The sequence below is a fragment of the Rattus norvegicus genome, chromosome 9 (genome assembly GCF_036323735.1).
Source record: "Rattus norvegicus strain BN/NHsdMcwi chromosome 9, GRCr8, whole genome shotgun sequence".
Lineage (NCBI taxonomy): Eukaryota > Metazoa > Chordata > Mammalia > Rodentia > Muridae > Rattus > Rattus norvegicus.
In genome coordinates, this window is record NC_086027.1 from 70,914,854 (window position 1) to 70,932,890 (window position 18,037).

Sequence of the window (18,037 nt, forward strand, 5' to 3'; positions counted from 1 at the left end):
AACCATTGAAAACAGAATTGCCAAAAAAACCCTGTGTTTTTCCATTAGAGGTGTGGGTGTAGTAGTGTAACTGTAGATTCTGTAAGGTTTTCTGGGTACAATGTATATGTAATAGTAAAGTTTCTATAGAATAAGTATATATTAAAATTTCTAGTATGAGCTATCAATTTTAACTTTTTTATTATATTTCTGATTGATGTTCTTTTCTCTCTACAATATCTAAAGTTCATGGAAGATATGGAAAGTTAAAAATGAAGGAAGCAGGGTTGGGGATTTAGCTCAGTGGTAGAGGCCCTGGGTTCAGTCCCCAGCTCTGAAGAAAAATAAATGAAGGAAGCAGGAAAATAAAATACTACTTCTATGTAAAACTGCTCACAGTACCAATTCAATATCCCACTACCTAGTTAATGGGTATATCAGAATGAACATTCAGAATATATGTGAATTTGCAATATGCAAAATTGAAATCATAATTATCATAATTATGGCATAGAAGCAATGAAGAAAATAATTCAACCACATTTTTAAATTTTATTTTATTTTCTATGTCAAGACTGAAAGTGTAAAACCTTTCATTTTAGCCAGATGATTACAAAGATCTAGTTTTGCTGATTATTTTTATACTAGAATAATCTTTCATTATTAATCTATTTAAGTCTTATCTCAAGTCAGTTCATCAGTGCTAGCAATTAAAGATAGAAGATGCATGTGCTCAATTTCAAGAATTAAAATAATGCCTTGGGAGTAAGCATTTCTTTTCTGTCGTGAATGGATTGTTGGGTTTTCCAATTAAAGAAGTCTCCATACTGGAAATGAGTAGACAATTATGAAGATTATTTTTGAATAGCCAATTTACATATCCCTAATTGTGTTCATTTCTTTTGAAAAACGAAGTTGGAATTTATAGTGCTTTGATTGGTTACCCCTGCATTTGTGTTATTAATACTATTGCCAACAAGGTTCCCCTGTGAATGGGGCTTTGAGTGCTTTTCTGGATACATGTCTGAATCATAAGTAGACTTGACTTATTTAATGAATGAAAAATATCCAAAGAGTTACTAGCAGTTTTCAAAATTATATACACTTTATTTCTTTGGCCTAATAGTAGCAACCAAGACCTGCCTCCTGAATTTACATTTGGTCTTTGCTACCTTAGAAAACAAGGAACATTTGAAGCTCTTCTGTAGCAGTACAGCCTCCTGACCACAAGCACAGCAGGTCCCCCTTATCTGTACTACAGTGGCATGGCGTCATGTGATTAGTAGAACATGTTGAGTTTTTTGTGAAGAATGACTGAAAACAATATCTCAGTTTTTTTATATTAAAAGTATGCAACTGTGGTAAAGGAAATGAGAATAGATATGCAGTTAAGCATAATTAAGTAACTAACTGATGTTACTGTCAGTGGACTTAGCATTCACTGGACTTAACCAGTCTATAAGATCCATTAGGAAGAAAAAAACTGATACCAAAGACATGTATAACAGTAGACATTTGTATATACATGGCAGGCACATAGGATTTATAACTATTAACATTCTTTATGTTTACAAGTATGTGTGGATTTAGGTTATGTTAGAAAGACAGATACATGAGGAGATGTCTTATCCTCTGTGACTAGAATATACATTCCTATAATGTATTCTATTGTTCGGCTTTTGTATATTAAACTTTCACTTTGTACTCAGCGAGTGTGTACCTTTCAGGCATGTTGGAGAAAGTTATAAATGAGGCTGTGAGTATAGCCTTGTGATAGAACACTTACCTACCATAGGTGAAGGTGTAAGCTCGAGCCTTTGCAGGACAGAGAGACAGTGAGAGACAGAGATATATACTGAGACTGACAGAGAGACAGAAATACAGTGAAGACATTCATGAGGAAAGAGGTTAAGAGGCAGCCATTTCATTCCTGTAATGAGACCTGGCCAAAACTGACTAGTTCAAGAATCGACAAAGAACAACCCATTAATCATGTTCTGTTGCTATGATTATGGGGATTATATTATTGCAGATTTAAAGATCTTGACATAATAATATTAAAACTTCTAAGATTTTTTTAAGGCGACATTTGCTTTAAGACCAAGTAAAGATCACAATCAACTAGACACAGTGTCTCTGTGATAAGTATGTCCTACAAAGTAATTAGTGTTGTTGGACTCGTTTTCAGCTGATTGCTGTGTTTGACGAACAAGAGCCACTCCAAAAGATTGAGAGCCCCAGTGGAAACCCTGTGGATCGGCAGAGCCCAGATGCTTTCGACACAGAAGTGGCTGCCCAACTGGCTGCGTTTAAACCAATCGGCGGGGAAATTGTAGTAACCCCTTCTGCTCTGAAGTTAGGTAGGTGAATTTTCTAGATGTTGCCTTCTACCTGGTTGCATGTTGCATCAACTTACTGCCTTTCTTCTCTGTGAAGTTCATCATATTAATATTGTTCTTTATAAAGACACCTGGTTTGTCTCCTAAGTTATTTTTCTAAGGCTCTTTTGTGCTGTTGGAGCTCAGGTAAGAAAATGTAGTTTTTATCTTGAACTTGATTCCCAATTGCATGCCCCTGAAAAATCACACTGGGAGTCAGACTGTGAGGAATGAGGCTTGCCTGTTTCCTAGAAGCATCACTGTTTTTATAAAGTTCATCATTTGGAAAAAGCTAAGGATTACCAAGGAATCCACACTAGAAATAAGGTTCCATTTCTGTCGTAGTCATCTTGGTTTTCTTCATTGGACATTGGAAAAAACAGTTGGGGAGTTAGTTTTAAAATTTGAAATCACCTGGTTTGTTTTCCAAAAAAGACACCATTTTACCTGGTGGTTTTACTCAGAATTCTTTGACTTAATATTTGTTTCAAAATGTGGGAAATAAAAATAGACATTCTTCTGAAGTTTCTGCCAAGTGCTACTCCTCATGTCTCTGTTTCTGTTGACACTTCTTAGACAAGTTTAGCTCCATCTAATAATGTGTCACTTTCCACAACCCACTAGTGTGCTGGTGTGTGAAGTATATTTTATTTGGGTTGATTGTGAACATAATATTCTGGGACTACTGAGTGTCCTGGCTAGAACTTATTTAGACTTAATTCTCATGTCAGAAGGACAGTCCCCACTTCTAAAAAGGAATCAATTTTTTTCTTAAAGAGGAACATGCACTTAAAATTGTGAAAACTTAGGTAGCAAGGAGGTTGAGCTAATAAAAACCTTGTCAATCACAATGAGCAGAGGTATATTCCTAGGATCCACAAGGGGGAAGGAGATAACCAACTTCTTAAAGTTGTCCTCTGACTTCCCTGGTATATCTCGGAATGCACACACAAATGCACACCCACACATGCAAATACACACCCACACACACAAGCACACACATCAGTGGGAAATATTTAAATTGTAAAAAACAATAGTATCTTTCCCCCTCATTTGAAATTCAATATTTGCTGTTGCCTTCTATGTTGATGCATGTCTTTAATTTTAGGACTCAGGAGTCAGTGGCAGGCAGATATCTGTGAGATCAAAGCCAGTCTGGTCTTCATAGTGAGTTCCAGGACAGCCAACTATGCTACATAGTGAGATGCTATTTCAAAAAAATAAAATAAAATTACTGTTAAATTTATTATATATAGCCGGACCAAATAACCTTGTTTTGTTTTGATTTCTGAAAAGCTTCTGTAGTGTCTTTTTTAAAACAAACGAAATGGAAATTAATGGCCTATGGTCTTCATAATTTTCCTGCATATTTTGGAATGGAATCTAACAAAGCAGTCTGCAGAGATGGTGAAGGGCTGGTTGGCGGCTGCTCCTCTTCTGGAGCCAGACTTGTGGCTTCAGCAACCTTGCAGCCCCATCGCTCATTTGCATAATGGATGCCTTTTTATCCATTATGCAAATGGTATGAGAGGAAAATTAGGCAATAAGGGAAGACGAAAGGAGAAAATTGCTCTTGCTTGTTTTAATATTCTATTTATAAGCAAGTGCTGTGGGCTTCAAAAGACAGACTTATAGAGTATCCCTGACTTGGGCAACTTGCTTCCACCTCTCTATTATGGGCTTTTTCAGGGAAGAAAGCTTGTTCCCCTTCTTCATTTCACAGCTTCTTTTGTTGGTGTTGAATCCAAGAAGAAGAACTAACTCACGTGCTCTTTCTTTCAAAGTGAATTCTTTTTCTATTTCTAAAAAATGTATCTTATTTTTATTTGTGTGTGTGTGTGTGTGTGTGTGTGTGTGTGTGTGTGTGTGTTATGTTGGAGGCTAGAATAGGATGGTGAATTTCTTAGTGCTATAGGCTCACAGCTATGAGCCACTAGACATGGATGTAGAAACGAAAATCATGTCTACTACAGTTAAAACTCTCTAACCACCGAGCCATCTCTTCTGAGCCCCTCTTTGTTTGAAAATGATTTTTTTCATTAGATGGGAACAAAACATATTGTTGATTCAATAGAGTACATATCAGACACTGCCATAAAGAGACTACACTGAGTGATTTCAACACTTACTCTTTTATTGCTCAAATTCTTTGAAGACTTAATGTGTCTAGTCATGTTTTAACATTCTTTCTCCAAAGATGAGGAGATGGGACAGAGAAGGTTAGTATCTCGAGCCACAGACTGAGTGAACAGAATATGAATTTATGCTGGCTCAAGTGTTAGGAACTACTTCCATGTTCTATTTCCAAGATGCTGTCCATAGAATAAATTATTGATAAGACTTTCTTGGAGTTTACTTTGTGGATATGAACTGAAGCCCAGGAAAGACCGATGTTTAGGCTCACACATACATGTCATTGAGTTTAATGATGTCATAGATTAAACAATGACAGAAGCTAGCATTTGTTCATGTTGCTTGTTCCTATAACAAAACAGCTGACAAGAGGATTAGACAGTTGGTCATGATGAACTTACAGTTAGGAAGCAGAGGCCTGTCTTCCAAACCTGGTTGACAGTGAAGACCAGCCGTCACACCTAACTTCATAATTAAAACAACTTTGGAGAAATGGTTCTCTTTCAAATACTTTATTTTAGTTATAAAAAATACTCAGGGTTTTATTCTAGTATAGAAGTTATATAAGTATATAATACATCCAGTTCTGCCTCTGCCCGTTCTGTCTTCCTATTGGTTGATTCATAACAGGAGGTGGTTCTTTACTGCCTCGGGATGGGACTGGGCAATGCATTTCCATGGCTCTTCTGAGATGTGACTGCATTATGTTTTGAGGTGCACCCGAGCTCCTACTTATGTCAACTCATGGAGGGGGTTGCCAGAAGAGAAATAGCACATCTGTTCCAGCAGGTTTTCATGAAGGATTATTAGACAATGCCAGATTCTGAGCTCTAGGCCTTCTTGGGCTCTTGCCACATAGCTCCTGTGTGGTCTTCACCTCTGGTCACTTTTCATGGCTGCCTGTCCTACCTATAGCTACCATGAGGCACTTATCATTTACAATTCCTTTCTATTGTCTGTCTGTGTTTCAAATCTTGCTTCCCGTTCCTGACTCTCTTCTTCGTTTCTGCTTATTTGATAAGCTCCTATGATCTATTTCTCTCTAATCTCAAATGCATAAATTCTATAAAGTTTTGTTTAAATCTTTAAGGTAATATTATATACTAATATACAGTGAGTAACTTTCAGCTTTTCACTCAATGAAAATATTTCTCTAACCTAAAATGGTTTGCAATTCCATATCTTATAAACTAATTATGTGTATATATGTTTATATTTAATTTTCAAGCTAAGTTTTAAATCAAGGGGCAATAACATAATTCTAATGTCATTTATCTAAATTATCTCTACCATGAATTTTTTACTAGATTCTATAATGACTAAGTAACTGTCCCAGACTCAGTTCTAATAAATTACTAATTGGCCATTATCTTTTATCATACATCCTAGAAATAGTTAACACAACAGTCTACTTAAGAAAAAACTCTGGGGACTGAACAGCAGGTAGAATTGTAGAGAGTCATACTCATAGAATTCATTTGGACTTCAAAGTTGCCCTGTTCAAGAATTTTCACTCCCCACAAATAGACCATCAGATTCAACTAACTTGGACCCTTGGGGGCTCCTAGAGACTGAATCACCAATCAAAGAGCATCCAAGGGATGGAACCTAGACTCTTTGTACATACATAGCAGACGTGCACCTTGGTCCTCATGAGGGTCCCCCAATAACAGGAGCAGGGTCTATCCCTGAGTCTGTTGCTTACATGTGGATCCTGTTCTCCTAACTGGGTTGCCTTGTCTGGCTTCAGTGGGAGTAGATGTGCCTAGTCTTGCAGTGACTTGAAGTGCCAGGGTAGGTTGGTACCCAGGGGATCCTCCCCGATCCCAGAGGTAAAAGGGAGGGGGTTGTGGGGAGGAGCCATGTGAAGGGGCACTGGAAGGAGGGGGATTGTGATTGGGATAGAAAGTTAATACATTATTATCATCATTATTATTTAATATTATTAAAAATAAATTAATGGGAAAAAGGTCTTCAGAGTCCTTTAGTACTTATAAACATATTTGCATTTGTAAACATGATTTGACAAATTCTTGATCCCAGTTAAGAATAACATTATTTGTTGCTTACTTTCTAGATGCTATTGCATTTTCCAACTCTCAAAAAATAGGTTAGGTTATAGTAAAAAGGAAGACAGAACTATAGGATATCTGTAAATAGACAGTAAGCAGAGTCCAGAAGCTTTGAGCAAGGAAGCTCACGTCTACTCTAAGGAATTATGTGCCCCTTAGAATAAATGTTATAAATACAGTTGCATAGGGTTTTAGAATTAGCAATTGTCTAAGTGATTGACACTGTTTTACAAATGAATATGTGACAGCTTCAACTCATTGTGTGCTCTGATGCTGAATGACTAGTTGGTTTAAAACTGCAATTAGAATTGGGTCTCTAACACCATACTCCTTCATTTATTTGACATTTTTTGATGAACTGTATATTTCAATTATCCATGCCCTTTAAATATTACATGTGATAATAATAACACTTCATATCCTTTTGGAATTGAGATAAAGTATAAATTAATAAACAGATACTTTGAATAATTATAAATTTAAAGCTAAAGAGGAACCAAGATGAGAGAGTTGAGGTGCCTCAATTTGCTTTTAATTCTGTATGTTGCTGACTATTGTCCTCTCACTTCAGACATTCAGAATGCCTCTGTGTGTGTGTGTGTGTGTGTCTGTGTGTCTGTATGTCTGTGTGTGAGAAAGAGAGAGATCTTACATCAAATCGGTATGTAAATGGAATTCCGACAATACTTTTTCTACAATGTAGGCATCTCTACACATTTGCTGACATACTGAGGGCTTTTCCTTTGAAGTTTGGAAGAAGAAGAGTCCTCTACCTTTCCCATGACTGTTCTTCATATCACCTTTTTGATCAGTGGTACCTGATCATCCTCTCTTCTTCAAAACACATTATGTAGCTTCTTGGTACTGGGGAACAGGTGACGTAGAGCTAGTACAAGTCCCAGATATGTGTCCTCAGCCATGTCACTTAGCTCTGTGATGATTACAACTTTCCACACAAAAACAGATGAGGCTTCCTGTGGATGAAAGTGAAGACGCACAATGGAGATAGCGTGGATTGCTCCTGATTGTGTTACCATTATCTACAGCTTCTCATCCATAAACAAAGCCTTTACTTTGCTTCAGAGAGCTGTCATTGTCTCAGGAGGGTTTCACTGACACCGAGCCTAGTTTGAATCCAGCTCTGGGCCCCTGTCACTTTCCATATCCTGACCCCAATTAATTAGGAGTTTTATTTTGTGTCTTTTGATAATTTTCTCAGTATTTGATTGAAATTTGCAAGTTGGGGGTTCAAGCTTACATGAGAAGATAGTCCTTTAGTTATAAATTGCTTTAGTAAAGCAATTTAAATAGTGTTTCAGGATAAAAAGTACTTTGGATTTGCTTGTTGCCACTCCTGTGATGTGTGTTACCTAGATGTAAAGCAATTTGATTAAAGTTGGGAGTTGAATTAGTGCTAGCTTTATTCTCTCTCCTTTAAACTTTGAAGATGAGGCACTTTCTGTTGTGAGTGAGTCTTGTTTCTGAGACTTGAAAGGTGCCCTGGATGCTTTATTGTTTCCATATGTGTTTGTGCTTCTTCAAAACAAAAATGGAAATTATGATTATATGTTTGCTATAATAGAATTATTTTCAAAACACTCATTTCTCTCCTGTTTATTTTCTTTCAGTAGTTCTCAGAAAACACCGTGTAGCCCTGGATTATTGTTGGAAATCTCTACCATTTTCTATCTGAGTTTGAATAATTCAGGGCACAAAAGCAACATATGGGAACATTTTTCTCAGTTCTTAAGGAAACCAAATCCCTTTATGGCCCCGATCTTCGGGAAAACATAAAGAGAGGGAAGCTTACTCTTTTAATTAGGCTGTAGTGTGTAAGTAGCTGCTGTGCCCATAATGGGAGTTTAAGTCTTGGCATCTGATCCTAGACAAACACACTCACACCACACACATAGCAGAACTAAAGCTCACGGTTGGCTTGGGCTCCTGATGAAGCCTTTGAATCCCCACTACAAAGCACTTAAGCCTCTGAGGGCTCCTTGTTGCTAGAAGTTCTCTCCTGCAGGCTGGAAACCAAGAGTTAAAATTACCACAGAACTAAGGTCATTTGCTTGGGTGAATCCATAAGTCATAATTTGGTCATTGAGTTTCATCCTATTTGTTTCTTTTGAGGCTGATTATTCAAAAGTTAGCAGCTATAGAAGGGCTTTTCTTTCTTTTCTTTTTTCTTCCCTGGGAGCCTGGTATTTTTCCCCTGTGCAAGCCAGATGAATGATGCTGTAATTAGCTATGGTGACCTTGCTAGGCTATCATCCATCAGTCATGGCCACATAGTCAACAAAATGTGGGCTGCTTTTCTGGTATGATGGTAACTAAATCAGGACTGAGGAGGTGACAGCCTGTCTAGCTTATTCTGGGCACCATTCTTCTTTTGCTATTGTTATTTTGGTTTTTATTTTAGTTTTTCTTTTCAGAATAGGTGAAATGTTGCCTGGGGTGAGGGCGTTGGGAAGGGGCAGGGAGCAGGGACCAACAGGTTATTCTCTAAATATCTAAAATGTATGTTGGAAAACTGCCAGATCATACTAGTCGATTGAAATAAAGTCAATACTAATACAGACTAATCCTGAGAAATTTATCACTAATTAATGCACAGGAATCAGTGTTGTTTGTGTTCAGCTAAGCACAAAGCTGAATTCTTTGAATGTGGCTTATACTTTGAATATGCAATTTAAAACCCAACTAGCATTGCTTCTCTCAAAGAGGGAATGTTGGGTACGTTCAAACTTCTGCCCAAGCTGAGTCCCTACCTCTCTACAAGTTTAACATGATGAGGTTTGCATAAAAAGCGGTCTTTATTCTTGAAGATGCATTTTAAATAAGATATTGCTTATGAAATGATGTAAGGGTATATTTTGGTAAGAATATACGGCCACCATCTCAGCTTCCCTTTTTGTCTATTTTTATATTCATTTAGATCAGATCTTCATCTCATTTTCATTTTTCTGACTTATTTTTAGCTATCCTTCATCTCCTTTCCTTAATTTTATACAATATACCTAGTGTACCAGTGTACTTGTTTCACTGGTAAATGGTTTCATTTAACACCTAAGTGCTCTTTGTTACGGTCTAAATAGGCAATTGTTCATACAGGGTTTACATTTCCCAAAACTGTAAGAGAGTATCTACAGTTACCTGCTCATTTCTAGGTGTATTTCGTAAGTTGATTATGTGACCTCTAAAAACACCAGTTTGCCACCTCCCCTTTGGCCTCTTACCAATGCTGGACCCACACTGAGATGGGGCCTGCAGATCCTCTAATAAACAAACAGAATGAAAGGTCACCTTTCCCACTGTTCACTTGATATTAGACCCCTGGGTTTTAAAGCCTCTTTTGCAGATTGCTTTTAATAGTAAGGGCACTGAAGCCACATTTGCAAAGACCTGGTCCCTAAGTAGTGAAAAATATTCTCAGTGACTCTGTCACATTCAGCTTTGTTGAGAACCCTGGACCAATGATAAAAGTGATTTGTGATTTATATTTTTAATGGGAGGACGAAATAACAAAGAAAATATGCACCTGTGAGTTCTTCTCCTTCCTTTGTTGTAGCCCCAGTCCCCTTCCTTGGGACCAGAGCTGCAGCTCTGCCCTATTCTAGCACTGTAAGAAGCCAAGGCAGTGAGGCAGAGTTGTCCTTCTCTATGGGAGCCTTCGTTTAGCTTGTCAGTTAAAATGTGCTGGTCCATTACTTTATTAACCTGTCTTTTTCTCAATCGAGTATTCTTAACCACATGATTCAGATTTTAAAACATATCTTTTGTGGATATGTGTGTGTTGGTAATTTTTCATTGCTCCTGGCCAAAGTACCATAATCTACTTGATTTCTCCTGCCTTTTATATTTGGAAAATCTTGCTTAATGTCTTATATATGATACAGCTTTTGTATGGACATTATAAAACAAGGTTTAGCCATTCAGAGTCTGTGTGTGTGTGTGTGTGTGTGTGTGTGTGTGTGTGTGTGTGTGTGTAATTCTTCTTTCTGCCCAGATGGGCAAAGAAAAAAAGCCACTAATTTAATTATTTACAGAAGATCCATCTTAAGGACAAGTCACTCAGCGTTGGACACGCTTTCCTGACTGGCTCAGGACTTTCTCATTTGCTTTGCCTGATAAAGCTATATGATGAATTATGCTTCCGTATGTACACATTTGGTTATTTCCCTTCATGCCCTATTAGACACTTTTCTAAAATACTGATTTGTCCCAATGAAAGTAAGAAACCCTGGAACGACTTGGTCTGTTGGTGCTCACATGCACAGCAATGAGAATGACTGCCTTTGCTGAGCCAGGGCCGCATCAGGAACGTTCCTCTCTTTTGTTTACCCTTTTAATGCTCGATAGGTAGAGCACAGGACATCCTTGCTATTGGCACCACACCATGTTTGCCTTTGGAACCATGCATTCATATTCTGGTACACAAGCAGTGGCTCTCAGTCTGTCTAGGCACTGGCCTAATGAGAACACTGTACAAGGTATCAGAAAGTACCAATACTTTGCAAAAATGTGAGGAGGATTCTACTTACTAATCTCTGTGACTATGAGATGATGTGAATTCCTCAGACCTCTATGATGGACGACGTCTAGAACCTTGTTTCTCTGTATATAATTAGAGAAAAGGGGAAGATATCTTGCATCTTACTTTCCTTGGTTTATATGGATTACTTAGCTATGGCGTCTGAACGGATATGAACAAGGAAATTGAGTAAATGTTTTGTATTATCCAAACTCATGAAAAATTATGATGCTTCTATTTGGGCTTTCAGATAATGTTGTGAAGGAGAAGCTGTGACTTTAATGCCCATGTTTCTAAAAACTGTGAGAGAAATGTTGCCTCCATGTTTTTAATACACAACTTATCCTTTCAGAAGTAGCCCAGCTGCACAAAGCTAGGTGGTTTTGTTGTCATCTGCTGCTGGCAAACTATGAAGATCAATTAAACCTCACTTGTGTTTGTAAAATAAATAGACTTTCTACCCCAGAGATATGAATGCATGAGGCAAGCTCCTTCCTTTAGTCACAGTTCAGGAATAATGTCCTTTGACCTTATGACTTTAGTTTGGTGTTACAGTTAACTGCCCTTTTAGTAGCGGACTCAGCATCTGCATGGCTAACATCTGCTCTTTGGAGAAGGCTGGGCATAAGAATGTAACTATGGAAATCAGTGCATTGGGTGTCCATGCTGGAAAAAAAATGATGGCATGCCTGTCACCAGCTTCAGTTAATCAATAATTATTTATTGATGTCTCAGGAGATGAAAAGCATTATGCAAGGCTACCAGAGGAATATAAAATAACACAAGTCCTGAACTCCTTCCCAAGCAGCTTGCCATCTCTCTGACAGAAAATAAATTACTGTGCGATTCTCTTACTTGGTTACAATTCCATTTTTATAATTTGTTGCCATTCTAGTAGAGAGGCTACAATTACCAAACCTTATATTGAAAAAGACTTTGCTTTGTAAGTTAGTTTAGATCCTCCTGAGCTCCTCCGGATCCTGCCGTTCATCATAAACATGGCCTCCTCACAGCTTTGTTAATTGTTTTGACTTTTATTTGACTTTCAGTTCTTAGTAAAGCGAAGTAAGTTTTCAGTCTGTGTGTGTTTCCTCTGTCTTTCGTTTGGACAGTAGGTGACCTTAAAGCAAATAGAAACACCTCAGACCTGAAGTCTTCCCACTGTAGCCCATAATGTCCTCTGTTGCCCAAGGAGGTCTCCTGGGACTGAGTGGATTGATGGATGACTGTCAGTTTCCCCTTTATCAATGTATCCATCCATCCCTCTCCCTGAAGACAGACACTCCAGGCCAATATGGTCTTTTCTTTCTAAGCATGGAGTATGGAGAGCATGCTGTCCCACTGGTGAGCTCAGCAGGGTTACTTCCTGTGAGAATCACGTGTGCCTGAACAGAAAGAAGTCTGAGACCTACTGTTTCTTTCCTTCTCTGAGGATTTTCTAAATTGTTGTCTGGCTTTTTCCTTTTTATGATACCTCACCCTGATTTATGTGTGAGGCACAGACATGTTTAAGTAAGTTCATTTCTGTCCCACTCTTCTTTTAACTCAAAGCATTATTATCTGGTTTTACACTGTAGTGAATGTGATTACCTCCTGTTTAAAATTTATTACATTTTGAGTCAAAGAGGAGCATCATGGAAGATTTTCTTTGAGAAGATGTGTGACTTTCTGCTTTCTGTAACAATCAAAATTAAATTAATTAAAATTTAAAACATTAGGAATTTATCAAGTAAAAGGGAGACAGCTCCATGCATAACACACTGGCTGTGTAAGCTTGGGGGGTGGGGGGTGCTGAGTTTGTATGCACAGAATCAACCTAAAGTGCTTGTCTGTAGTCTCAGCACTCCAGTGGCTGTAAGGGAATACAGGAGAATTTCAGAAGCTGGTGGGCCACCTCATGCACCACAACGAAGAGACCCTGACTCGAGCAAGATGAAGGATGAAGACCAGTGCTCAAGGTTTACAGCTAACCGGCACATGTGTGCTGTAGCACTTATGTACCCATTTTCATACACAAATATGCACACATGTACCACAGCATTTGCCACACACATAGAACTTTTCAAGAATTGATTTTCTCCAGAAAAACTTTCTGGACTACCTTACTGCCCTACTTTGAAGATACCATTTAGTGCGTGTTTGATAGTATCACTGAGTTTGTATCTGATGTTCTGCCAATCCAGCAAGGCAAAGTTCCTAGAGGTTGGCAGGAATCTTTCTATAATGCATGTCTCCACACTCAGAGCCAAAATATTTGACATTTCCGATCCAAGGCAGTACTGAAACAATTAGAAAAAGGGAAGTATGAAAATCATAGTACATATTTACTCCATAGCAGTATGGCATTGAAATTAAAATAATAAGCCCTGAAGCAAGTCTGATTAAATATGATTCTGCCACGTACACGCTGTGCAATTCAGGGAAATCACTTAACCTCACTATGTCTGTTACCTCATTTGTAATCCATGAATGGTAATGACCTGGTTGTGTTATTTATTGTGAGCAACAAGTGAGGGCATTGCAGACTAGAGCCTGTCAGGTAAGCAGTAGCAGAAAACATTGTTATTTTCCTCAGATTTATTGGTGGCTTTGAGTGAGATCTCTTTATATTTATGCAAACATCTTTTCATTTGATCCTGTCTTTTCTTTCTTATTCCCCACTTTCAATTTTTGCACCCATGAAGCCATATTCTATTTTTATAAATATGTATATTTGGGCCTTCTATCACTTTCTTTGAACCATGAATTTAAATCTCTTGTATGTGTTTTCCTCAAGCACACATAATAGGTAAAATAGTTTCTTGAAGACAAAGCAGCAGGCAGGACATTAATCAGAATGGCATGTGATGGCTGCTGGGTTTGTGCAATACCTTCCATCATGTATTTAGAGATTTGCAGGAGAGTAATTCATGGGATCCTTTTGATCTTTATTTAACTCCAATATTTTTGCTTATGTTCCCATTCTGACATAGCATGTGCTTTTAGATAATTTTCCTCCACCACTGCTATTGTCAAATACATTTAGAGAAAGAATGTAATTTATTAGCTTAAACTAATTAAAACTAGCAACCCATATTGATTACAAGGTAATCTTCTCCATTGAAATATAAAGATTAACAAAATACAGATTTGTGTTCAAGGCGTTCACACTGAATACATCATGTCTTGTATTGTTTTCTTCTCACTGAGAGAATGCACAGATGGTGTGTGTGTATACACAGTGCACTGGTATATAGGGCTGACCTTAAGTAATCTCTCTGTGGATTAAGGTGGCACTGTCTTTATTGACTAGGTCTTTCTTGCTTCCTGAAAGAATTCATTGTTTGTTTGTTTGTTTTTTCAATTTTTGTAACTAGTAGACTATGTTGGGAAGCTTAAAACAACTGTGGCCCTGGCCAGCTGTGAACATAACAATAGAGTTCCTAAAACCCACTCCATGCTCAAGACACTCAGATAGTAGGAAACCTCAATTGTCAGTCCACACAGATACCGGCTTCCTATCTACCTAGCAAACCTATGAGACGCAGTGCCAACAAATTGTCTTGCAGTATTGTGAAAATGCTAGCTCCCGTTTCACACTCGTACCAACTTACTCCAGTATACAGAGTATTCAAGATAAAGCTACAAGAGTTTAATTAAGTGTGTAGAAAATGCCTCAAAACATTTTCCAATTATGTATTTTGAAATGAGTATTGGTGTAACTAAATGATAAAAAACAATTCACTGTTATTTTTTAAATCTACACATTTACTTGGGGGCTTAAATTGGTACAGAATTAACAAGACAGGAACTGGTTACTGCATAAGAGGAAAATCAATCTGTTTTATAAATTCGAATATATTCTGTATGACTTATCTTTCTCTTTGGTTGATTTTTTCTAAAGGGAAGAAGTCTAGATTGCATATATCCAAGGAGGAGAATTTGATATAATTACCAAAATGTAGAATACTTGAAAATGTTTGTCCTAAGGTGTATTGATAATTGCAATAGTTTTTGTCATGTTTTTCTTAGATTATTTGGATAATTGCTTCCATTTTCCACCTGATTTAGTGTAAGTAGACACAGCTTGAATTTTTGTGAGAGGCTGTTACAGGTATTTTCTTAGCAGAGTCATTAAAACCCAAATGATTGATTCTGCAAAACTTTAGTATACCCAGTGCAATTGGGGCTGTGCACCTGGTAGTGGGGACTGATGTCCTTCACACATGAGGTAAGAATTTCCTTATTTGGTAGTTGCATTCTGAAATAATTTTTGATTGTTAAACCCTTAAGATGTGTTTGTTTACCTCTTTGGTTATAATTAATTGAGCATATTGTTTGCAATAACACTCCAGTTTTTAAATTGAGATCTTAGGAAACCATGCCCCAGAAGTCTTCATGAGTGTTTTTTTGGTTACCTTACTTCTCGCTATGATCAAATAGCTCACTTGAAGCGGTGTAAGGATGGACAGTTTGTTTAGGTCCACAGTATGAGCAAATACAAGTCATCATTGTGGAGAAGGCCTGCATGGGGCAGGATTTTGATTGCATTGCATCTGCAGTCAAGAAGCAGAGGGAGATGAATGCAGGTGTTCATCACACTTTCTCTTGTGTGCTTCCCCTCCTCGCCACCATTAAGTCTAAGCCACAGTCTGTGAAATGCTGCCACTCTGATTAGGGAAGGTCTCCATGCATCAGTTCAATTTCTTTGGAAATGCATTCTCAGACATGCCTAGAAGTGTGTCTTCCAAGAGTTTCTAAATCTAGTCAAGATAACAATGAATATTAACCAGTTCGTTGTCTATGCTGACTGGGAAAGCAGAACACTCTAGAGAGAGAATTTCCCTTAAGGGAAATGTTACATTATCCAATTCAATCGATGGGTTCAGTTGATAATTCAGAGAGAATAATTCAACTTATGTGAAGAAAATTTAAGGCATGTGTTAAGTAACTAAACTGGTGTCATCCAAAATTTCAAGATTTGAGAAAATTTTCATCACGTTTGTAATTTAGTAGTTAAATTGGCAAAAAAAAAAAGAAAGAAAAAGCTTTATTTCTTTTTGAAAAGACTTGACTTGCATTATTTGACTAGTATTAATAGAGTTTTGTTAAATATACATGTAATAGTCAGGACTTTTCAATATTCTCATTAGTCAATTGAAAATAATTAACACACTTTTCATATGTGTGGATGGATTCATTCCACTACTTTATCACTGAAAATTTTAGAATCTCATATTGAGGTTGAAATTGCATTTGGCGAAATGGCTCCATGGAATTTTAAAGTTAGAGCAGTATCAGCCATGGTTCCTCAGAGCGTCCTTTCATTTCTCTATTTAATAAAAATGACATTAGTATTAAAGTTAAATTCGTGTGTGTTAGATAAGCTAAAAGGGATGTTACTGGGTGTTGTAAGCTGTAGAATATGTAGAGAAGCACTTAATTCAGCATCAAAGAATGCCCTGGGCCTGAGGTTTAAAAGCGATGCCCACCTCTCTTACACAGAACAAATATTATGATTAAATGAAAAGGACTATTTGAGGACTGCATGTGGATACCTTAACCTCACCTTCCTGCCAGTCCCAGTATGCAAATATGGAGGTAATGACATGGATCTGTAGTTTTGAGAGCCTCATGACTACTGAGCTATGTTGGGCAGGAGTGTAAACAGGAAATGGAGACATCATCTTGTGGAAAAACCCCCCTTCACCACCCTTCTGCCTCCCCCCCCCCACCATGATTCACAATGTCTTGATTCACCACTCGGTGCAGCTCTACAGGCATGGCCTGTGTGTCTGTGTGGACGTTGCAGGTTGAGAACCTGTCTGGCTTAGTCTTGCCCTCTCATGTGTCTTCTTTCTATGTCTTCCCACATAGTCTGTTTTTCCCTCCCTCATTATATCAAATCCTTACCTCTTTCTGACAATCCTTCCCTTTTTACCATCTCTTTCTACTTTTCAACTATTGAATTCTTTTTTTTTCATTAGAAACCAAACTACAAAATCACTTATTTGCTGGTGCCCATCTTTCTGAGAAATGTACTCTGTGTTATGTTGGATTACAATTGAAAACAAATGATGGATATCAAAAGGAAGGATATTCTTCGTGTGACAGAAGGAGTTTTCAAAAATGGGTAATAAATATAGAATGTGTGCAATCACAACGCCATGAGAACGTGTGTAGTTTACAAAGATGTGACCTGAATTAAAAAAGAAATGCTCATTTTTGTCATTGTCCTGAACCCCACAGGTATACACACAAAGCTAGATTTTGCCCAAATGGTCAGAGGGTCTTGCTTAAGTTCTGTTGGACAGCCTACTCCCAACCTGGCCTCAGTGGCAGAAGGCATGATACCTTCATGAAGAATCTGAAACCCCTAACAAGGTTTTGATGCTGAAGGAGGCTAGGAGTGAGAGCTCTAGATGGGTAGCAAAAGACTTACCTCGGGATCTCTGTGAAGGTGTCAGGCCTGCTACATCTCCTGACTTTTGAGGTAACATCTGTTTGTCAACCAAATAGAACTGGTTTCCCTCAGCTCCTTTACTTTACCAGGTGCCCGTGCTGGCTGAAAATGACCTCACAGCAAAATAAGTCCATTCAGTGTTTCACAAACTCATGGGTGATGAAAGAATCAAAATAAAATGCCAAAACGTCCTCTCTTAACCAAGTCTGTGGAACCAGGAAACATTATGGGCAGAGCAAATCAACCCTCTGTGTGATTTATCCCAACATTGGCAACTATTAATTTGTAATGATCATCACTTTCCCTCCATTAAATCATAGCCTTGCCTTGAGCTCTCCCATCAAGTTTTGCAATACATCACATTAAAAGTAAAGGCCACTATGACAGCCACTCTGATGGTGACATTCCTTTTTTGTGGGGCTCAGGTCTTTCCTAGGAAGAAACTATCCAACAATTAGTTTTTACCTTAAGCTCATTTATATTTCTGAAGCATGCAAATGAC

At 37.8% G+C, this 18,037-nt stretch overlaps 1 protein-coding gene across 2 annotated transcripts in view; it reads left to right on the forward strand.

Moving 5' to 3' along the window:
- Positions 1 to 18,037, forward strand: part of Pard3b (par-3 family cell polarity regulator beta) — a 1,028,687-nt gene that overhangs the window by 382,496 nt on the left and 628,154 nt on the right. For both annotated transcript variants that reach the window (XM_039083322.2, NM_001191808.2), the window contains 1 exon segment: positions 2,168 to 2,339. In XM_039083322.2, coding sequence (XP_038939250.1) covers positions 2,168 to 2,339 — 172 coding nt within the window.